Source organism: Ranitomeya imitator, chromosome 6 (genome assembly GCF_032444005.1).
Source record: "Ranitomeya imitator isolate aRanImi1 chromosome 6, aRanImi1.pri, whole genome shotgun sequence".
In the NCBI taxonomy this organism is placed as follows: domain Eukaryota; kingdom Metazoa; phylum Chordata; class Amphibia; order Anura; family Dendrobatidae; genus Ranitomeya; species Ranitomeya imitator.
The window spans coordinates 157,165,629-157,189,353 of record NC_091287.1 but is presented as its reverse complement, the minus strand read 5'-3'; the positions used below and the strand labels follow the sequence as shown (position 1 = coordinate 157,189,353).

The 23,725-nt window shown below is 44.3% G+C and overlaps 1 protein-coding gene across 1 annotated transcript in view; it reads right to left on the bottom strand.

Moving 5' to 3' along the window:
* The window catches only part of EEPD1 (endonuclease/exonuclease/phosphatase family domain containing 1), a 178,403-nt gene that overhangs the window by 6,307 nt on the left and 148,371 nt on the right, over positions 1-23,725 (bottom strand). The window contains exon 5 of the mRNA XM_069730223.1: positions 9,155-9,281. Within this exon, the coding sequence (XP_069586324.1) occupies positions 9,155-9,281 (127 nt within the window). The remainder of the gene's footprint in view (positions 1-9,154; positions 9,282-23,725) is intronic.

Here is a 23,725-nt window from a genome sequence, read left to right as displayed (position 1 = left end):
TTCAGCTGGTGAACTGGCAGGCCCAATGACTTCTGTAGAGATGTAAGTCGTTGAGCTGCGAGATGTGAACGGCGGAAGTGAGCATACAGCGACCGTGCCCTCTGCAGAAGCCCATCTAGTCTGGGATAGTGGGATAAAAATTGCTGGACAACCAGGTTCAAAACGTGAGCCAGACAAGGCACGTGTGTGACATTGCCCCAGCGAAGGGCCGCACCCAGGTTTGCAGCATTGTCGCACACGGCCTTCCCTGGCTGCAGGTTCAGTGTAGACAACCATTGATGGAACTTGGTTTCCAGAGCTGACCACGACTCCTCAGCTGTGTGACTCACATTTCCAAGACATTTCAAGGTAAACGCCGCCTGATGCCGTTGAGCCCTGGTAACAGCATTGTAAGGAGTTGTGCAGGATTCCTTCTGTGCAGTTAGAACACGGGTGGCATTACCAGACAGGCTTTGGGTGCAGGTGGAGGACCGAGAGGAGGTTGAGGAGACAGAAGCAGTGGAGGAACTTATAGATACAGAGGATTGATGCACAACTCGTGGGGACGGCAAGACTTGGACAGCAGCCCCTTTTGCTGTCACCATAGTTACCCATTGCCCAGTCAACGACATGTAACGCCCCTGTCCATGTCTACTCATCCAAGTGTCTGTGGTGAAATGCACCCTGTCACACACAGAGTTTCTCAAGGAAGCAGTGATGTTGTGTGCGACATGCTGTGTACCACAGGCACAGCTTTCTTTGAGAAGTTGCGACTGGGCATCTGGTACTGGGGCACTGCGACGGACATAAGGTCTCGAAAATCCTCTATGTCCACCAGGCATAAAGGCAGCATTTCTGTAGCCATCAGCTTGCAGATGGTGAAATTCAACCTCTTAGCTTTGTCATGGCTAGGAGGAAATGGTCTTTTACTTGTCCACATCTGAGGGACCGAGGGCTAGCTGCCGTGCTTAGACAGGGTTGAGTAGGGTGTCCCCGGCAAACTGCTGGTCTGTGTGGAAGGTGCAGGCGGAGATATTATGTTGCCTTGATCAAAATGTGGTGGTCTCGATGTTGGAGAGCGCTCAACACCAGCAGGTGTTTCCACTTGCAAATCTACTGATGACCTGCCAATCACACTGGCTGTTGCGGGTAAAGAGGTGGAAGGTCTGCCTCCAAAACCATGTGCAACTGCTGTCCCCACAGTCACAGAGGATGAAGAGGCCGCGGATGCACTTGATGGGGCAGACGGTGGTTGGCCCGGCCCACTAGGCCGCATTGTAGCACAGTGAGCTTTCCACTGCAACTTATGCCTCATATCCATGTGACGGTTCATGCATGAAGTACTAAAAGTATTCATTTTTGGGCCTCTACTGAGATTTTGGTGACAAATCTTACCGACAACATGAGTTGGGTCATCCTTTTCGATCTCAAAAAATGCCCAGGCTATGCAAGGCTTAGAGCCCATGCGACCTGAAGAGCCACCACGAGTTGTGCTTAGAGGCACAGTTGTGGTTGAGGATGCAGTTGTTGACGTGCTTCCAGTACTCCGTCTCTGTCCAGGAAGGTGCAACCTAACCTCGTCGTCACTAGCATCCTCCTCCACCTCCTCTGCTGACCTCATGGACTGGCGGACTGTGGGTTGACAGTAAGTGGGGTCTCCAACCTCGTCATCATCACCCTGTGTGTTCTCACACCCGTTGTCCTCAGAGCCAACCTCTTCCTGCCCTGACCGAAAAGTCAAGTTTTTGTTCCAATCAGGTATCTCAGTCTCATCATCATCTTCCTCATTGTCTCCACCAACAGGAGTTAAAGTTTGGGAACGAGGGTCTACATTATGCTCAGAACCTTCTTCATCTAGGCCTGGATCCGACTCACAAAGATTCTGGGCATCAGTGCAGATCCTTTCCTCATCTGGATTCAAAGAAGCTCTGGAGCAGACCTCTGATTCCCAGGCTATAGTATGAGTAAACAGCTCTGCAGACTCAACCATCTCTGTTACCCCATACCCAGACGGGCGGCTGGAGACTTGGGAGCTGTGAGGAAGCAAGTGCGATTGGGGTGACACCTCTGAGGACTGGAGTATTTGTGATGTTGAGGTGGAGGAGAGCCCACTTGAACGAGCACTTGATATCCATTCAAGCACCTGCTGTTTTTGTGCCTCATCTGGAATTTGTAGCGATGCTCGTAGCGATGGTCGTAAGAAAGGGATCATATCAGACTGTCCAGTAGACATCTTACTTTGGCTGGAAGATGGTCTTTCTTCTGCAGATGTTACTGTTGCTTTACCACCTACCCCATGGACACAACCTTTTTTTCCCTTTCCAACACGCCTATTCCCCCTTTCCACCAGCAGCAGGCCTTTTGCCACTCATTTTGGTGCTTAACTAATTGGCAGCTCTGTAGTTGTTGGCCCAAAAAAACGATGGATGGAAACCGAGCAGAGCTGAGTGGCCAAACTGTGGTACTAGCCCAAAACGATTTACTGGGTTAGATCCAGTAAAAAATTAGATACACAGGTGGTGTAGCTAGCTTCACAGGCGGGCTACTCCGCAGACGTGCACACTGCTACTAGGCCCAAAACGATTTACTGGGTTAGATGCAGTAAAAAATTAGATACACAGGCGGTGTAGCTAGCTTCACAGTCGGGCTACTCCGCTGTGCTGACGTGCAGACACTGCTACTAGGCCCAAAACGATTTACTGGGTTAGATGCAGTAAAAATTTGAAAACACAGGCGATGTAGCTTGCTTCACAGGCAGGCTACTCCGCTGACGTGCAGACACTGCTACAAAGACAAAGCCCTAAACGATTTACTGGGTTAGATGCAGTAAAAATTTAGATACACAGGCGGGCTACTCAGATGACTACCAGACAATGCTACTAGCCCAAAAGGATTGGCTGAGCTAGATTACACCAAATGCTGTGACAAACACTTGAACAGCACTGGCACAGACCTGCCTGGCAAAAAGTGCTATGAACTGCTGTAACCTACCCTGAAAGGGGCTGATATTACAACTAGTCCCGACTCCCTAAACCTATCTCTCTCTAACTGCAAATTCACTCGCAAAAAACACTCATAGGCACACGTTGCAGATTAGCCTTAGGAATTCCTGGTGTGGATTCTGCCTCTCCTGGCAGAAAATGCACCTGCGGATTTGTCGCGTTTTTTGTGTTGATCCGCAGCATTTTTTGTGTGTTTTTGCTGCGGTTTTCTTGTGGATTCGCTGCGTTTTTTACCCCTGCGGTTTTCTATAATGGAATGGGTACAAAAACGCTGCAGATCTGCAAATAAGAAGTGACATGCTGCTTCTTTTAAACCACAGCGTTTCCGCAGCGGATTTTCCGCAAAGTGTGCACAGCATTTTTTTTTTTTATTGATTTACATTGTACTGTAAATCAATTGCGGATCTGCAGCGTTTCTGCACCTCAAAAAATGCTGCGCATCCGCAGAGAATTCGCAACGTGTGCACATCCCCTTAGACTGTATAGCGCCAACAGCAGCAGCGGTTTTTGGTCAGTATTTTACATCAGTATTTGTAAGCCAAAACCAGGAGTGGAACAATTAGAGGAAAAGTATACTAGAAACACATCACCACTTCTGTATGTATCACCCACTCCTGGTTTTGGCTTACAAATACTGATGTAAAATACTGACCAAATACTGCTAGTGTGACGGGAGCATAACACTAAGCTGCCGCAGTGAGGAAATGGTGGCGACGGGGAAAATGGCTCGTTCTTATAGGGCAAGGACATGTGACATACACAGCCAATGACACGTGCCCTTCAGCACAGATCTATCTCCCGCCCCCCGCCCACTATACACTGAAACAGTCTATTAACAATGATAAACAGTTTTACTGTGAAAATCAAGTTAGGCTTTTGGTGAACGAACAGTTATCGAACAGAAACTCGAACAGCCGAATTTTAAGCAAATTGTTCGAGTTCTTCGAATGACTCGAACACCGCCCAAAACAGCTCGAATTTGAAATTGGCGAACAGTTCGACTCGAACACCGCTCATCTCTAGTTAACACGTGAGGAGCGGATAGAAATTGTGTTGATGTCTGGTGAATGCAGTACCCGGGTCATTGCAGCAGATTTCAATGCAAGACACCCTACGCAAGAAAACTGTCACCATTCCCATTATATTTAGGAGTAACCATATAAATGGCCCATCCAAAAAGTTCGCCTCATCACTGAACATAATGTTCTGTGTAAACTGAGGGTTCTGTTCCAAGTTTTGTTTCGCCCATTCTGCAAATTCAGCACGCCGATCTGGGTCACCAACCATTCCCATTTCATTTAGGTGTATCCATATAAATGGCCCACCCTGTATATGTATATACAGTGCCTTGCGAAAGTATTCGGCCCCATGGAACTTTTCAACCTTTTCCCACATATCATGCTTCAAGCATAAAGATACCAAATGTAAATTTTTGGTGAAGAATCAACAACAAGTGGAACACAATTGTGAAGTTGAACGAAATGTATTGGTTATTTAAAATTTTTGCGAAAATTCAAAAACTGAAAAGTGGGGCGTTCAATATTTTTTGGCCCCTTTAAAAGGAACCTGTTATCCCCAAAATGGAAGGTGAGCTAAGCCCACCGGCATCAGGGGATTATCTACAGCATTCTGTAATACTGTAGATAAGCCCCGATGTATCCTGAAAGATGAGAAAAAGAGGTTAGATTATACTCTCAGGGGCGGACCCGCTGCGGTCCGGTCCGATGGATGTCGCGGTCGGGTCCGAGGCCTCCCATCTTCATAGGATGACGTCCTCTTCTTGTATTCACGCTGCGGCTCCGGTGCAGGCGTACTTTGTCTGTCCTGTTGAGGGCAGAGCAAAGTACTGCAGTGCGCAGGCACTGGGCCTCTCTGACCTTTCCCGGCGCCTGCGAATTGCAGTACTTTGCTCTGCCCTCAACAGGGCAGACAAAGTACACCTGCGCCGGAGCTGTGGAGTGAAGACAAGAAGAGGACGTGATCTAAGAAGATGGGAGGCCCCGCACCACGACGCCCATCGGACCAGACCGCAGCGGGACCGCCCCTGGGTGGGTATAATCTAACCTGTTTTTCTCATCTTACAGGATACATCGGGGGCTTATCTACAGCATTACAGAATGCTGTAGATAAGCCCCTAATGCCGGTGGGCTTAGCTCAACTTCCATTTTGGGGGTGACAGGTTCCCTTTAACTTAATACTTTGTTGCGCCACCTTTTGTTGCGATTACAGCTGAATGTTGCTAGGGGTATGTCTCTATCAGTTTTGTACATCGAGAGACTGAAATTCTTGCCCATTCTTCCTTGGCAAACAGCTCGAGCTCAGTGAGGTTTGATGGAGATCTTTTGTGAACAGCAGTGTTCAGCTCTTTCCACAGATTCTCGATTGGATTGAGGTCTGGACTTTGACTTGGCCATTCTAACACCTGGATACGTTTATTTGTGAACCATTCCACTGTAGATTTTGCTTTATGTTTGGGATCATTGTCTTGTTGGAAGACAAATCCTGTCCCAGTCTCAGGTCTTTTGCAGACTCCAACTGCTTATTTTTTGCACGCCGAGCTGACGTTTTTAAAGATACCACTTTTGTGCAGATACTTTCTTTTGATCGCCCGTTATTGCATTTTAATGCAATGTCGCGGCGACCAAAAAAACGTATTTCTATCGTTTTGAATTTTTTTTCTCGTTACACCGTTTAGCATTCAGGTTAATCTTTTTTTTTTAATTGATAGATCGGGCGATTCTGAACCCGGCGATATCAAATATGTGTATGTTTGATTTTTTTTTTCATTGTTTTATTTTGAATGGGGCGAAAGGGGGGTGATTTAAACTTTTATATATTTTTTACATATATTTTAAAACATTTTTTTTAAACCTTTTGACATGCTTCAATAGCCTCCATGGGAGGCTAGAAGCTGGCACAGCCTGATCGGCTCTGCTACATAGCAGCGATCATCTGATCGCTGCTATGTAGCTGAATTACAGGCTTGCTATGACTGCCGACCACAGGGTGGCGCTCACAGTAAGCCGGCATCAACAACCATAGAGCACTCAAGGAGACCTCAGGTTGTCATACCGACGCATCGCTGACGTGATCATGTGACGGGGGTCGGCGATGCGTGCATTTCCGGCCCGATGGCCAGAAGCGGTAGTTAAATGCCGCTGTCTGCATTTGACAGCGGCATTTAACTAGTTAATAGCAGCAGGTGGATCGTGATTCCACCTGCTGCTATTGCACGCACATGTCAGCTGTACAAAACAGCTGACATGTCGCGACTTTGATGTGGGCTCAGCGCAGGAGCCCACATCAAAGGGGGAGACACGACATGCGCCGCACTAGTACGGCGCATGTCGTGAAGGGGTTAAAGGGGCTGAATAATATTGCACGCCCCACTTTTCAGTTTTTGAATTTCCACAATCATTTAAAATAACCAATAAATTTCGTTCAACTTCATAATTGTGTTCCACTTGCTGTTGATTCTTCACCAAAATTTTACATTTGGTATCTTTATGTTTGAAGCATGATATGTGGGAAAAGGTTGAAAAGTTCCAGGGGGCCGAATATTTTCGCAAGGCACTATATATGGCTATAACGTTTTTTTTTGAGGATTTGCATCAGTTTATGTAAATAACATGCCTGCAACTGTGAACATTTTGTTTTCTTTTTTGGTTTACCTTTTATTGTGAAGCAAAAAACAAATAGGACAAAATAACTTAAATCTTAAATGTGTATAACTATTCACCCATAGTGGGAGTAACTACAGTACAGTATGTGTAAAGTAAATAAAAAATAAACAACCAAAAAAAACAGGTAAAAAATAAATAAAAATGTGACCATCAATCTAAGTTGCTGCTACTAGCCCTACCCCTGTAAAAAAAATAAGAAAAAAAATAATATGTAAATATATTTGTTACAGAATGGGGAATAAATGTTCAAATGTATTTTCGTATTTCTATTTGGTCATAGAAATAAAAAAAAGTAAAACAATGGGAAAGTAGACACTTATTTCCTTTATTTTTCCACTGATATGGCTTGATATCAGAAAAAAAGAGAATATGACAGTGACATAAAAATGAAGCCAGGAAAAAAGAGGAATATTTGAACAAGAAAAAATGTACAACTCTTTAAAAAAAAACAAAAAAACACAAAAATGTGCCTGGTCAGGAATGGGGGTGAATGGCCCAGTATTGAACTCGTTAAGCTGTGGTTTGTCCAAAACCTTTAATGTCATCAATTATGTGAAGTGCACAATCATTTAAACTAACTCAAAATTTGCAGATGGCAACTAAATCCCTAACTAAGGACTCCTAAAATTAAAGGTACCGTCACACTAAGCGACGCTGCAGCGATACCGACAACGATCCGGATCGCTGCAGCGTCGCTGTTTGGTCGCTGGAGAGCTGTCACACAGACCGCTCTCCAGCGACCAACGATCCCGAGGTCCCCGGTAACCAGGGTAAACATCGGGTAACTAAGCGCAGGGCCGCGCTTAGTAACCCGATGTTTACCCTGGTTACCATCCTAAAAAGTAAAAAAACAAACGCTACATACTTACCTTCTGCTGTCTGTCCTCGGCGCTCTGCTTCTCTGGTCTGGCTGTGAGCGCCGGGCAGCCAGAAAGCAGAGCGGTGACGTCACCGCTCTGCTTTCCGGCTGACCGACGCTCACAGCCAGAGCAGGAGGAGAGCAGAGCACAGCGCTGGAGGACAGACGGCTGTAGGTAAGTATGTAGTGTTTGTTTTTTTACTTTTAGGATGGTAACCAGGGTAAACATCGGGTTACTAAGCGCAGCCCTGCGCTTAGTTACCCGATGTTTACCCTGGTTACCAGCAAAGACATCGCTGAATCGGTGTCACACACGCCGATTCAGCGATGTCTATGGGGAGTCCAGCGACGAAATAAAGTTCTGGACTTTCTTCCCCGACCAGCGACAGCACAGCAGGGGCCTGATCGCTGCTGCCTGTCACACTGGACGATATCGCTAGCGAGGACGCTGCAACGTCACGGATCGCTAGCGATATCGTCTAGTGTGACAGTACCTTAAGTTTTATTTGTGCTATTAAAATGGAAATAGATAGATAAAAAAATTGCACTTGTCAGTGTGTACAAGATGGGTACAAGCTTGCTATTATCAAGACAGGTGTCTAATGAAATTGCTCATAACCCTATTCATTGACGGTATCCAGGGGTATGGAGTAGGGTGCGGCCGCTACCTATATCCCATTAAATCCTCCTACACATTCACTGGTTAGCGCTATTAAAATTTGCTCCTATGCCTCCCCAACATGTTTCACCAGCTATACTGGCTTCGCCAGGGGGTTGAGGCTGCAGTTGATAAAAGTTAAAGTTTTAGAGTCCTTAGTTAGGACTTCGAGCAGTGCACGGGTATTAAAATTTGTCGGATCCAGCCAGCGTCAGGGCCATGCAAGCGGGCTGTAAAGCATAGAGCCTGTGTGCACCCCTTACTTAGGTAACCCGCCAGGCTGGGACTGCAGGGTGGTCGGTAACCTAGGCAACGAGCTGTAGACTACAGATTTAAAATCTCTACGTTCTTGGAAATTGAAGACATACAATAAAAGCAAAATTGCAAAGTTGTTAGATTTTAAGAACTTAAACAACCCCTATAACAGAAGGAACACTTTAAAGGTCACAATAAAAAAAAATGTATGAGTAAGGGAGTGTGCATGTTTTTCTTTTTATTTTCTGTTTGTTTTTTAATCTTAACATGCTTAGGCCACGTTCACACGTTCAGTATTTGGTCAGTGTTTTACGTCAGTATTGCTGAGCAGCTAAAAGGGTGCCCAAACTTTTGAATCTGCCCATTTTCCTTTTTGTAATTTTTAAAACGTTAAAAAATGACAATATATATTTTTTTGCCTTAAATGCAAAGGAAATGTGTCATCTTTAACTGTAGCCCTTTTAGAGGTAATTTCATCTGCAACTTACTTAACTGTTCACAATAACAGTCATTTTGACCAGGGGTGCCCAAACTTTTACATGCCACTATAAGTATCTTATAAATTGCAGGCTCCTGACTATAAGTCTAGAAATTGCGCAGTCATTGATTTGTCTACAGCCAGAGATAACATTGCCTGTACCAGCAAGCATTCCAGGCATGACTCCCAGGGACAGGCTAGATCATGCCCAGGTTGCCCGGACCTTGCTGCGCTGCATACCTCTCAGGGTCTCCTGCAGTGTTTGTCCAAAGGTGGATGATTTGTGGCTGTCGCTGTGCTGCTTTCCACCTTCATGTGAGGGAGGGCGCAGATGAATATTCACCAAGGTGACATCACTCGTTCCAACCTACGTAACATGGAGAAAACAGCATTAGCCAGTTCTATCAGTAGTAAAAGAATTAGATCAATGACAAGTAATAAATATAATAACACCAAAATGACCTGTGCTGTGCGCCTGCTCAATATAGATTTAGGTTGCGAAAAGTAAAGATTTAAAAAATCATTAGTCGTCACAACATTAAAAAGTAACTGTCTGCTTAATTTTTGCATCAATGGTACACATAAGAAACTATGTAATTTATCTCATTGGAGAAATCCGCTTCTTTCTCCTTCATTCATTCTTAAAATTCTTAACTTCACAGGTAAAATGTGTCTTTAGTGAATACAGATTTCCCCATTACTAAGATAAGAGATGACGGTTGGTGCTCATAAAGTTCTATGGAGAACTGTAACTGTGGTTTCAGGAGAACTTGCAGCAGATTGTCTGCGTCTACCTCTAGCTCCTCCTCCCTCAACTTGCTCCTCCCATCTGCATAGAATTTTAAAAATACCAACTGTCATCTCTTATTTCAGCAATGACAATAGATAATCCAGGAGAAAGAAAAAGATTTATCTGATTAGATATATTACAAAATTGCCTATTTTCTTTTGTAGTATTGTTTATGAAGTAAAGATTAAAATGACGGTTACTTTTTAAGCTGACATGTTTGCCAGTCTTTACCGTCACTATTTCAACCAAGGTAGTAAAATAAGTGGAAAGGCTGACAGCTTGGCGTCCTAGATTGGATTTCTACAGTGAACTCTTCTGATCTCATTCACTAATTTTTCAATTAAAATATGTTCCTTCATCCTTTACAGCTCTGTGTGCTGCTCAGAATTTCCCTGTTAGTCCTCATCCTATGAACATGTACGGGTTCAGGTCATACAGAGCAAAACACATGATGTTCCTTCTGGTGTTACTGAAGGAGTACTTAAAGAGCGATAGCCACAACAATTTTTTATTTCTTAAATGCATCACTTTAAGACTAAAAATTCATACTTGCAATTGTATTTCATTAATAATGTTTGCACTATTTGGCTTTTCCGGGCTCTTTGTTTCCCTACATATTCAACTTTGAAGTTGTCTTTGGCTATAAATCAAATGAGAGCAGGTCTGAAAAGACAGATGAAACAGTTGCAATCTCTCCCATCAGGCCTTTACAAAGAGCAAGGCAAATGATGCAAAATGTTTAAGAAAACCATTTGCAAAAGTGAATTTTTAGCCTCAACTACACGTACTTTAAAGAAGCACTTCCATCAAAGTGTTTATCCTCTTAATATATTGCAGTCATCATATTATATAGCACTGTGTACTTACAATTGCTCATTTTGCCTTTCTACTTAGTGAATCCTTCTCTTTTCTTTGCTCTGTGTAGAAACAGGAAGTCTCTTGTCCCTGCAAAAATCATTCCCCTCTTCAACTTCTGACCCACTTTCTCCCTCCTCCCCCTGCCATAAGCTTTTGCAGTGGCTTATGACTTGTGCAGAGCTAGTAAGTTTTTAATCATGTGATGTCATAGACATAATGGAAAAGAGAAGAATTATCTGGGTAGAAAGGTAAAATGAGCAATTGTAAATACACAGTGCTATATAATATGATGATTGCAATATAGCAAGAGGATAAAACTTTGATGGGAGGATGGCTTCTTTAAGGCCCTTCCAGGGGTTAAAGGACTGTAGCAAGTCTTTACATATTGTGATGTACCAACTAGTTGTATCATGAGAGACATGTATGTATCGCACAGAGGGCTGCTGCGATCTAAATCCAGGACAGTTTGCTGGATCTTGTTGTCCCACAAACCTGTATATTTGATTAGGGCTGGATTTAAGGGTTAACCTGAAAGTGATGTGTGGGTGAGGTTAACCACATACCTCCCAGGGGGTGCGGACCAATATGAAGCTAGTCGCTGAAGCCTGAAAAGCTGTTAAGCGTGGGGAATTATGTGCACTGACGGGTGTCAGTTACTGAACTGTGCGGACACAACCGTACTGGAAATGGACTAATAGGACAGATACGTATCTGTAAAGTGACCGATGTATCCGCTGAATAGAATGGACTGTATGTCGCTTATGTGAGGTTTACATGGCCTACAGTGGTTTATGGTTGTGTAATAAACCAGAAATGGACTCACTTAAATGAAGAAACTGTGGCTGTATGTTTGAATACCGCTGCCAAGCGAGTGTACCCCAACCCGCTTCATGATCACAATATGTACAGGATAAGTAATAACATCTCAAGTGCCAAGTATCAAATCATTAGTGCCCAAACTCATTCAGGGAAGGGGGTTCTGCAGAACCCTTATGACGACAGCAATATAGTAAGAGGATAACAATTTTAATGTGAGGAGTGCTTCTTCAATCACAGGCTAAGTTTCTTGCTTATTTGACTCTATACTTTACAGAAGCCATCATTTTTTTTTTTTCATTTTCAACCAGTGTGGCTGTATGAGGCTTTGTTTTATGCATACAAACTATTATTTTGTCTATAGGTACATATAAATGACTTGCCTTGGGCGTGGCTTAGCGAGGAATGTGAGCGGACGTGCGACTGATCTCTCTCCCCGCACCGCTCTGAAAACTTACTTTTGAAGGCGCCGAACGCCAAAAATCGGGCAGAGAGGCCCCGCAAGTCCCCGGCGAGGGGGAGAAAGCACCGGTGATAACGAGCGGTGAGGAGCGGAGATGCCGCGCCGCAAGCAGTCGGCGCCCGCAGCCGGCATGAAAATCCAAGATGGCGCCGTGGCTGAGGAGGAGGCGGCCAGAGCCAGCGCTTCATACCGCTGGAGGTAATAGCCCAGCTGGAGCGATTTGCCCGCACGGAGGAGGGGGAAGCCCTGCTGTTGGGTCCAGAAGGACTTGATGAGGTGGAAGCCCTGATGAGGCAGAAAGGTGGAGGGGAAGTTAGCGCCAGTGAAGTGGAGGTGCAACGTTCCCCAGGGAGGGCGCAGGGAGTGCACAGTGCAGAAAATGTGACACCTGCTGATAGCCCTGTGCAGATCAATGATTCTGATGAGGTGCAGCAGCCAAGTATGGGGGAACCAACACTGCAGGACATTTTCTCTGTCGTTATACACTGCAAATCTGCTTTGGCCGCGCTGAACCTAAGGGTGGATGATCTCACAGTTGAAATGAAGTCCCTTAACTCTGCTATGCGCAAAGTGGAAAAAAGAGTGGAGGTGGTGGAGGAGCGTGTGGGCAGTGTGGAGGATCAGACAAACGAACTGTTAAAAAGAGAAAAGAAATATATTCAACGAATCGCAGAGTTAGAATTTAAGACAGATGATTTGGAAAATCGATCTCGGAGAAACAATTTAAGAATAATCGGGGTGCCGGAGAAGGTGGAGGGAAACAACCCCACTGAATATATTGAGGCATGGCTTAAGAACTCGGTGGGAGGAGCAGACCTTACCAACCATTTCTCGGTGGAGAGGGCTCATCGGGTCCCCACTCGTCCTCTGCCGCCTGGCTCTGCCCCTCGAGCTATATTGGCAAAAATTTTAGACTACCGGGATCGGGAAACTCTACTGAGGAAGGCTAGGCTGAGTGATGGCCTGAGCATAAACGGAAATCGGTGGAGACCTGGGAGAGATGATTCTCATCTTATATCTTTCTTTAAGGAAATGGGAGGGAATGTTAATATTATAAGTTGGAATGTTAGGGGGCTAGCGGATGCCACTAAGCGTGCGGCAATATTCCAGTACCTATTGAAACAGAGGCCCTCGGTGATATGCCTGCAAGAAACTCATTTAGTTGAGGGAAAAGTTGATATGTTGCAGAAAAAATGGGTGCGCAGGGCGTATCACTCGACGTTCTCTAATTATGTAAGGGGGGTATCTGTTTTGATCCATACAAGTACTCCATTTGAGGAAATTGAGGTAAAAATTGATAAAGATGGTCAGTATGTCTTTTTAGTGTGTAAAATTTTTAACCGTTTGATTTGCATTGATTCACTATATATACCCCCGCCGTATTCTGGCAAGAAAATTCAAGAGATTTTGGAGCATATGAGAGGGTGGGTCGGGGTTCCCTTTCTGGTGGTGGGAGATGTGAACAACATTGCTTACGATCATTGGGATAAGAGTAATCACGCTCCGCTACGCGGGGACGGGAACGGCACTCCTTTTGGGAACTACCTTAGAGAAATAGGCTGGATTGACTTATGGCGGGTTCGCAATACTAACACATATTCTTATTCTTGTTACTCGACCACGTATGGTTCTATGTCTCGAATCGATGTCGCCTTGGGTAATGATGGGATGAACGAATTACTAAGTGGGGGGGAATATAATCCCAGGATTCTATCAGATCATAGTCCGGTTCGGGTCTCATTAAAGCTATCTGAACAGGTTGGGTCACGGAAGATGGGATGGAAGGTTCACCCCTCCTGGCTACAACTCCTGGACATGGAAAGTGTGGGGGCAGAGATAGAGGAGTTTTTTAAGATTAATGAGGGTAGTGTGGAATGCCATGTAGTATGGGACACTATGAAGGCGTATTTGAGGGGTATTTTGTTTCGGGACATTTCACGACACAAGACTAGGACTAGTGCACAGGATCAAGCTGTCCTGGAGGAACTGAAGGCAGCTGAGGAGGCATTGGGGGCCCATTGCACTAAGGAGTCTCAGAGTCGGATGAGGAAGGCTCAACAGGAGGTCAATCAATTGTATCTGAGAAAGGCGGAGAGATTGCGGGCTTTTCAAAGAGCATCTTTCTATTCAGAGGGGGAAAAGGTGGGGCATTTACTTTCGGTAGTGGCGTCCGCACAAAGGGACTCCTCGCACGTCTACTCCATTAAGAGGGAGGATGGAACATTGGTTACTCGGGGGGAGCAGATTCTGGAAGTGTTTAGGAAATTCTACGATAAATTATATACTTCTAGTGTGGAGAGGGGGGCTGAGAACATGACGGGCTACTTGGAGAGAATTGACCTGCCTAGGTTGAGCAGAGAAGAATGTGAGTTGTTGGAGGAGCCTATTGGGGAGGAAGAATTGGGGGCCGCTTTGGCGGGGGTTGCTGGGGGTAAGGCTCCGGGGGCGGACAGTATTCCAGCCGAGGTGTACAAGGTACTGAAAGAAACATTGTTGGCCAAATTGTCGGAGGTGTATAATAGCTCACTGGAAAGAGGGGAGCTACCTTTATCAATGAGAGAGGCTATTGTGGTCATTATCCCTAAGGCCGATAAGGACCCACAACTACCAGAATCCTATAGACCAATCTCACTTTTGACGGCCGACATTAAGATTCTGGCAAAAGCTCTGGCAAATAGGTTATCCAGGGTGATTGACAGACTGGTTCACCCGGATCAGTCAGGCTTTATGCCTGTGGAGACCAGACTGAACCAAAGAATCCATCTTGTCTTCCTCCTGAGAAATCTGCTTCTAAACAGCAAACTTGACATTTCCTTTTATGGAAGTAATCACACGCGCATTCCTTCTTGTTATCATAGTCCTTCACCCACATACCAGATATTGTAACATTTCACTAGTATAGACTTGTTTTGTAAGAGATTGTGAAATATGTGCGCATGTCTGTAAATGCCTAACTTTTTACTATATAAAGAAGGGACAGCACCCAGTGAGGCAGGCGTGCTCCGGGGCTACCCCTGTTTATGACCACACAACCTTTGTGCTGCGTGTCATTTACTTGGATCCCTACATCCAGGAAGCCAGGGACGGAAAAGGACTCAACATTTCTTGGCGCCCGAAACAGGGACCCGAGGCGAGAGTATCTGCTCAAGATTCACCTGCGGATACGGACAACGGAGATCTGGGATAATGGACGGCAAATGAACTGAAAAACCTGGCCAGGTAAGAGACATTATTAGTTCTCTTTTATCTGCCCTGTATTATCCGAAAGATCTCTACGAGCCGTGTCACGCTGGGTTAGTCTAGTAGTGAGTAGATACCTATAAAACTCGGGTTACCATATTGTATAGATTTATGAGTCCTGTCCCTGGCAGTGTGTGAACAGTGTGAAGGTTGTGGCATGTTATGAAAGAAGGATAAAAGTACGTAAAACAATAAGCCGAAATTGTTAGGACAAGTCTTATTAGTGAAGTCAGCCTAACTGGGTCATGTGGTTGCGTCCTTTCGGGGAGACCTCCGCCCATGCTTGACTCTCTTTAAGAACTTGTTTCTTCATTTCTGGATAAGAGTTTGATAGAATGAGCCCAGGACACGGGTCCATGAGCCTGGGACAAGTATGATAACAGAGACGGAAAGTTTGGTGATCTGTTTGGTGGTGCTGATCCTGTTTGCGTGCATTGTAGGAATAAAGTTTATTCTGCATATTAGAAAGAACGGAGCAGATCAGCCCTTCAATATTTTAGCTCCCTAGGAAGAAGGCAACGAGACATCACTCCAGAGAGGTGGTTGTCCAAACGTCACCTAGGATAAGTGTAGCTATTATTGAAAAGAAAAAATGGGAAATAAACAGACAAAAACCGTCTTAGGACAAGTAGAAGCAAAAGATATCATACAGGAAAGATGTGGAAAGACAGTCAGAAGGCAGATCAGAAGGGTAAGAAAAAAATTGGGAATTTCAGAAGCACTTATGTTTAGCACTGAATGGGAAAGATTGAGTAAAGAACGAGGTGGAATTATCAGGGATAATGGGTGGGAAGAAATCATACACTGTATGATAAAGGTCTCAAAAACAGCTAAAGAGGAGAATTGGAAGTATGATCCAGACACTTCCAAATGGAGTATGGGTACGAGAAAATGTTGTGCTACGACTCATTCAGTTCCTCCTCCTTATCTAGATCCGAATGTTCAACCATTTGTACCTTCAGGAGGTACAGAGGAAGGGAAACCCATACCAAATTTATATCCTGGGTTAAGCGGGGTGGAAGGATGGGTATGCCAAAATTGTGGCCAGCAGAATCCGGATTGGAGAACTGAGTGTTCCGCCTGTGGGGCCCCTAAAGGCCATCAGTTATTAGCACCTGTTAGGATAATAACAAAGGGAGTGAGAGAAGCTGATCCCGAGAATCCTAATCAAAGAATTACTAGGCAAATTGAAACACAGCAGTATTTTCCATGGACACCAGCTGAGGGTATGTCTCTTCTTATGAATGCACCAGATCCAACTCGATACCCAAATAGATTTGCTAGTTATATAGAGCAAATAATTCGCACACATAATGGTTCATGGATGGATGGAATGGAATTATGTAGGCTAAAAATGCCATCGGGAATGTTTCAGGAGCTGATTGTAGCAACACAGGCTCAAAGACCAGCAGGAGAAAATGTAAGAGCACCTTTTGTGATAGAGTCAGGAAACCGGTTTGTAGAGGCTCTAAATCAGTTCATGCAAGGAAAACAGAGGGAGAGAGGATCCACAGGCATAGTTATGCAGAAAGCAGGTCAATCCATAGATGAGTATTCCCGGGAGCTGGAAGATAGCTTTAGGGATGAGGGATTAAATATTGCTGATCCAGGAGTCCTCCGGCTCTATACTAAACAATTGATTGAGGGACTTGAACCAGGCATTAAGGAAAGATTCAAGTCAGCTACGCCAGATTGGAGAACTCTAGAACAACCACAGATAGTGAAACAAAGATGTATGGGCATTGCTATGGATTTAAGAGAAAAGAAAAAACCTGTCAGAATAGCGCAAGCAAACACAACAGGTGGAAGGGCAAGACATAATTTTCCCTGTCATTACTGCAAGAAACCAGGACATTTCCAGAGAGAATGTAGAAAGAAGCAGGCAGACATAAAATCAGGAAAATTTGTACCAAAGAATAAGCCCTCAGACACCCAACAGACATCCATAGTGGATGGTCCCATACCAGACTCAGATTGACTCAATGTGTTACAAACTTCCCTACCAGCTAGAAGACCTGTAATACAGGTGAATGTGGGGGGAAGAGAGATTCCATTTTTGATAGATACAGGTGCAACTTCCTCAATTTTGAATCAAGATTTTCTTCCGAACCCAGAAGATGTTTCACAGCAAACAACTTTGGCTGAGGGTTATGAAGGGGTAATTCGAACACTACCATACACTGTGCCCCTAGAGGTCTCATTAGGACCTAAATGTTTTGCATCCAGATTTTTGTATGCCAGAGGTGCCCCAACATGTTTGTTGGGAACTGATGTCTTGAAGAAATTAGAAGCTAACATCAATTTTAGGGAAGATGGCACAGTTATGCTGACTATCCCTGATGATGCAGAAATATTAGAACAATATGTCAGAATTCAGGCTTTTGAGGATTATACTGAAGAAAAAGAGTACACCACAGATCTAGACCTCTCAACGGTCCCAGAAACACTGTGGGCACAGGGTGACACTGATGTGGGATTATTGCATATCTCTCCTGTAAAACTATCTGTGCAACCAGGAACTGTTCTCCCACAGCTCAGACAATACCCTGTGAGTGCCCAGCAGGAACTAGCGATTACAAAACAGATAGAGGGATATAGAGAGAAAGGAGTTTTGGTAGAGATACAATCACCTGCTAACACTCCTCTGTATCCAGTCAAGAAGAGAACTCTTGATAAGGGTTCTATGCCCAAATATTGTATGGTACATGATCTAAGAGAAATAAACAAAGTTCTAGATCCAATCACCCCAGTTGTACCCAATCCTCATACGTTACTATCACAGATACCAGCCAGTTCTCAAGTGTTTACTGGAATAGATCTCTCAAATGCATTTTTCTCGGTTCCTTTACACCAAGACAGTTGGCATTTGTTTGCATTTACATTTAAGGGCAAACAGTTGGCGTGGACACGCCTTCCACAGGGAATGATACACTCCCCTACTCTTTATTCAAATGCCCTACAAACAGTCCTCCAGAGGTTTGAACCCGAACCACAGGTAGTAATTTTGCAGTATGTGGATGACCTACTACTTTGCTGCCCAGATCTAGAAACTGCAGAAAGGTCCACTGTGAGTTTACTATGTTTTCTAGAAAAAGAAGGGTGTAAAGTGAATAGACAAAAGCTACAAGTTTGTCAGACCAAAGTGGTCTTTTTAGGTCATTGCATTTCTCAAGGTAAAAAGCATCTTACACCTCAAAGAACTGAAGCAATAAGACAGATGAATGAGCCTAGAAATCATAAACAGCTACGAGCATTTTTAGGAATAGTGTCTCATTGTAGACAATGGATTATACATGCCAGTCAACTAATGCAACCACTGTATGACTGTGTAAAAAGTGAACCTTATTTGTTGACAAAAGAAGGTCAGATTTCGTTCCAACAATTAAAAGATGCCCTTGTTTCAGCTCCAGCGTTAGGGCTACCAGACTACACCAAACCATTTCAGCTTATGGCTGCAGAAGTTGATTCCCATGCTACAGGAGTTCTTACCCAGAAGCATGCAGGGAAACAAAGACCAATTGCATATCTTTCAGCAAGGTTAGATCCCGTAGCTAGAGCAGCGCCAACCTGTGTACGTGTAGTTGTTGCTGTCTCACTATTGTTGGACAAAGCATCAGAAATTGTCCTAGAGCATCCACTCACAGTTCAAACTACACATGATGTTTATGGGATATTAAACCAGGTTCAACCAAAACACATTTCCATGGCCAGACATTTGCGGCTGCAGTGTTCTTTGCTGCTCCCCTCTACTATCACATTTGCTAGGCTTCAGACTCTCAATTTAGCTACACTGCTACCTCTCGAGTCTGAAGGGGGGAATAAGGACACTGATCCATACGCAAATTTTTTCCCTACAGACACACATGATTGTACAGAGCTCATTTTACAAGAAACGGTAGGCTTACCCAATGTATCCGAAACACCACTTCAAAATCCAGATTTAGAGCTGTTTATAGATGGTAGTAGATTTGCAGATGACACAGGTAACTTCCATACAGGGTATGCAGTTGTGTCAGAATCTGAAACTCTCAAAGCAGAACCGCTTCCACCGAAACAATCTGCACAAGAAGCAGAACTAACAGCATTGATTGAAGCTCTAAAAATAGCTGAGAATCAGACAGCTAATATATACACTGATTCTAGGTATGCACATGGTATTGTGTTTGATTTTGGAGTAATCTGGAGAGCTAGAGGTTACATGACAGCGTCAGGACAACCTGTAAAACATGCTTCTCTGATCAAACAGATCTTAGAGGCTGCACAAGAAACAAAAGAAGTAGCAGTAATCAAGGTAGCTGCACATGTGAGACTCGACACTAGGGAATCTAGGGGAAATGATAGGGCTGATAAAGCAGCCAAAGCAGCAGCAGTCAAACCCTTACAACAGGTCCATACTGTAAATCCCACGGAAAATACTGAAGATAGACTGAGACAAGCACAGGAAGATGCAGGAGAAGAGGAGAGGGACAGGTGGAAAAAGGAAGGGGCAGAAGAACAAGCGGGAATTTGGAAGAAAGATGGACTAATATGTCTACCTAGAGCCTGGTACCCGATTGTAGTTGGTGGATTGCACCACCCTACGCATGTGTCTGCAAATGCAATGACACTACTGGCAAAGCAAGTCTGGTTGGCTCCAGGTTTTGGCAACTACGCAAGAGACTATTGTGCTGCATGCGCTATATGCCTGACACATAATCCCGGACAGACAGCAAAGACCCCTATGAAGCACCATGTCCGACCTCTCTACCCGTTTCAACGGTTGCAGATAGACTTTATCCAGCTGCCAAAGAGTAATGGGTATGAGTATGTGTTGGTGTGTGTGGACATGTTCTCGGGGTGGCCAGAGGCCTATCCAGTTCGGAAGGCTTCAGCTAAAAACACTGCTGTAAAGCTAGTTGCCGAACTGGTGCCCCGTTATGGTCTCCCTGAAGTGATCGAGTCAGATAGGGGTACTCATTTCACTGGAGAAATATTTCAAAATGTACTGAAAATGTTGGGTGTTGAAAGTCAGTTACACACTCCGTATCATCCTCAAAGTTCTGGTAAGGTGGAACGCATGAATGGAACTTTAAAATTAAAAATACAGAAAGCCATGGCTGAAACAGGAAAGCCTTGGACAGAATGCCTTCCACTGGCCCTTTACTCAATACGCAATACCCCAAGGGGTAAGACTAAACTGTCTCCATATGAAATTTTGTTTGGCAGGACTGCCAATTTAGGATGTTATTTTCCACAGCAACTTGTGTTAAATATTGAGTCATTGACTTCTTATGTGCAAAATCTTCAGAAACAATTAACTAAGGTGCATGCACAAGTTTTTGCTTCCCTTCCAGATCCTGACAACACTGAAGGAAGTCACAAGTTGGAACCAGGTGATCAAGTCTATGTAAAAAGACACACCAGAAAGGCTCTTGAACCAAGATTTGACGGACCCTTCCAAGTCCTATTGACAACACCTACATCAGTCAAGCTTGAAGGAAAGGCATCATGGATACATGCAAGTCATTGCAAAAAGGCAGTATAAGACTCATGATATTGATGTTAATAATGTTAACCTCAACGGAGGCATGGGAAAGACTGAATTCTCTAGCCCCTTTTAACAATAGATTCGTGCAACATCATAGAAAATTAGTGCATGACTTGTTAAATAATACGCAACCCCTGGCAGATTGTTGGATCTGTACCCATTCACCAGTATAGCTGTACAGAATCAGCTTATAATAGTCACTAACCAACATACCCTGGTATTGGATTACCTAACTGCCTCACAAGGGGGTATGTGTCAAATCATCGGACCCACCTGCTGTCATTATATAGACCCTAATAGTACTATGAGTATGATATTTAAATTAAAAGACGTACAACGACTCAGGGATCAGTATGACAAAGACAATGACCAAAATAAGGATAGCTGGTGGTCAGATACCTTTTCTTTTCTTAACCCGGCCAATTGGTTCAGAGGGATCGGTGGGTGGGTTACCGGAATTATGCAAAGCCTAATACATATAGTTATTGTTATTGTAATTATATATGTATTGTTCAAGGTTGTACTCAAGGGTATCTCGGTATGCACAAATAAATTTTGTGATACGAGAATATAAAGTTTTTTATATGTTTCCGATCGTCATATTAATCCTTGTCATTTTTTTTTTATGCTTGAATTTGTAATGTTTTAGTATACTGCCGTATAAAGAAGAGAATGCACAGACTTCATGCAAGAATTTATGATAGATTATAAAAGAATATGTCAAAGGGGGGAATTGTGGAGACCAGACTGAACCAAAGAATCCATCTTGTCTTCCTCCTGAGAAATCTGCTTCTAAACAGCAAACTTGACATTTCCTTTTATGGAAGTAATCACGCGCGCATTCCTTCTTGTTATCATAGTCCTTCACCCACATACCAGATATTGTAACATTTCACTAGTATAGACTTGTTTTGTAAGAGATTGTGAAATATGTGCGCATGTCTGTAAATGCCTAACTTTTTACTATATAAAGAAGGGACAGCACCCAGTGAGGCAGGCGTGCTCCGGGGCTACCCCTGTTTATGACCACACAACCTTTGTGCTGCGTGTCATTTACTTGGATCCCTACATCCAGGAAGCCAGGGACGGAAAAGGACTCAACATGCCCAACAAATCAACGGCACTCAATCTGAGAAGGTTATTTTTAAATTTGCAAATCCCTTCTGACAATGTCGGAAGACGGGTTGTGATATCCTTAGACGCCCATAAGGCTTTTGATTGCGTGGAGTGGAGCTATTTGTGGTCAGTACTGGAACGAATGGGGTTTGGACCTAAATTTATTTCATGGGTGCGGCTGTTGTACTCTTCTCCGGTAGCCAAAATTAGAGTGAATGATGCTCTCTCTGAGACCTTTTCTTTGTCTAGAGGTACTAGACAGGGCTGCCCTTTGTCCCCACTGCTCTTTGCGTTGGCGGTGGAACCCCTTGCTGCGAAGATCAGAGGTTCCCGGGAGGTGAAGGGTTTTATGTACGGGGAGGCAGAGGAAAAAGTAGCGTTATACGCTGATGATATTCTGCTATTCTTGGAGGATTCTGAGGAAACCCTGGTTAAGACGGAAGCCATTATTGAGGAATTTGGGAGTTACTCGGGCCTAAGGATCAATTGGGACAAATCGAATATGATGTTGATAGATGGGGATAGTGGCGACGGTGGTGGGGGGGACTCTTTTACAAGGTTGAAGCTAGTTGATAAATTTAAATACCTGGGGATTCAGATCGCTCTCCCTTTGACTAGTTTTGAGGAACTGAATTTGGCACCTCTTCTGCGTAGGATACGTACTTATGTCCAGGCGTGGAGGAAATTACATTTATCAGTAATCGGCAGGATAAACTTGATAAAGATGATTGTGATGCCGCAGCTACTTTATGTGCTGCACAACTCCCCTATATGGATATCGCAGAATAGATTTCGGAGGATTAGATCTTTGTTTGGGGAGCTGATTTGGGGTGGAAAGAGCCCCAGATTTAAACAGGAAACCCTACAGAGACCAAAGACGGAAGGAGGGGTGGCACTGCCTAATCCGTGGTTGTACTTTTTGGCTTCACAGTGTCAGCATTTCAAGGGATGGGGAGATGTGTTAGGTGGGACGCGGGCACCTTGCAGCCTGAGATCACTGATTGGGACGAAGGTATTGAGTGAGGGTCTGGAGGGGGGACATTTCCGAGAGAAGGGCTCTAAATTTTGTACTATCAGGCTCATTCACAAGGTTTGGAACAAAGTTAAGGGGATTAGGGGTGTGCACGCACTCACTAGATTCTCACCCATTTGGAATAACTGTGTCCTACAGGAGTTTAGACAGATGGAGGGATTTCATATTTGGAGGGAGGCAGGCATCTCTCGGATGGGCCAGATTCTACATCAGGGCAGAAATAGAGACTTTGAGGCATTGCAGGAGGAGTTTTTACTACCGGGCTCTGAGTTGTTTCAATACCGCCGTCTTTCTCATGCGCACCGGGCACAGTGTAGGAGAGGACCCGTTGAAATCCAGGTGGACCTTATGCTGGATTTTATCCTTGTAGGGGGTGGCACGAAGGGGGTGATCTCGGGAATATACGAATTCCTTTTATTCTCTTTCTTGGAGGAACACCCTATTAGAGCAAGGGCGAAATGGGAGGCTGACCTGGGGGCGATTGATAATGATCATTGGGAATCAGTACTGGACTATGTGCCCAAAATATCAATGAGCGAGCCTAGGAGGCTGTCACAATTATTTGTTATTCATAGGGCATATAGAACTCCGGATATGTTATTCAAAGTTCAGAATGCCCCAGTTCAGTTCTAGTTCAGAATGCCCCAGATGCTCGCAGTCCGAGGCGGGCATCCTTTATATGCTGTGGCAGTGCCCCAGGTGGTCCTCCTTCTGGGTGGTGGTGCTGAATAAAGTGGGACTGGCATATGGTTGCACTGTGCCGCGTGATCCTTTGGTATGTGTTTTGGGCTATGTTGAGGAGATTATAACTGATAAGTTGTATAAAATGGTTATTGCTAGACTGTTATTTATCGCGCGAAAGTTGATCGCCAAATTCTGGATTAGAGAAGAGCCACCAACAAGGAGAGACTTTATGAAGCAAGTGGACCATATTATTGCTTTGGAGAGGAGTATCTACGTTAGGAGGA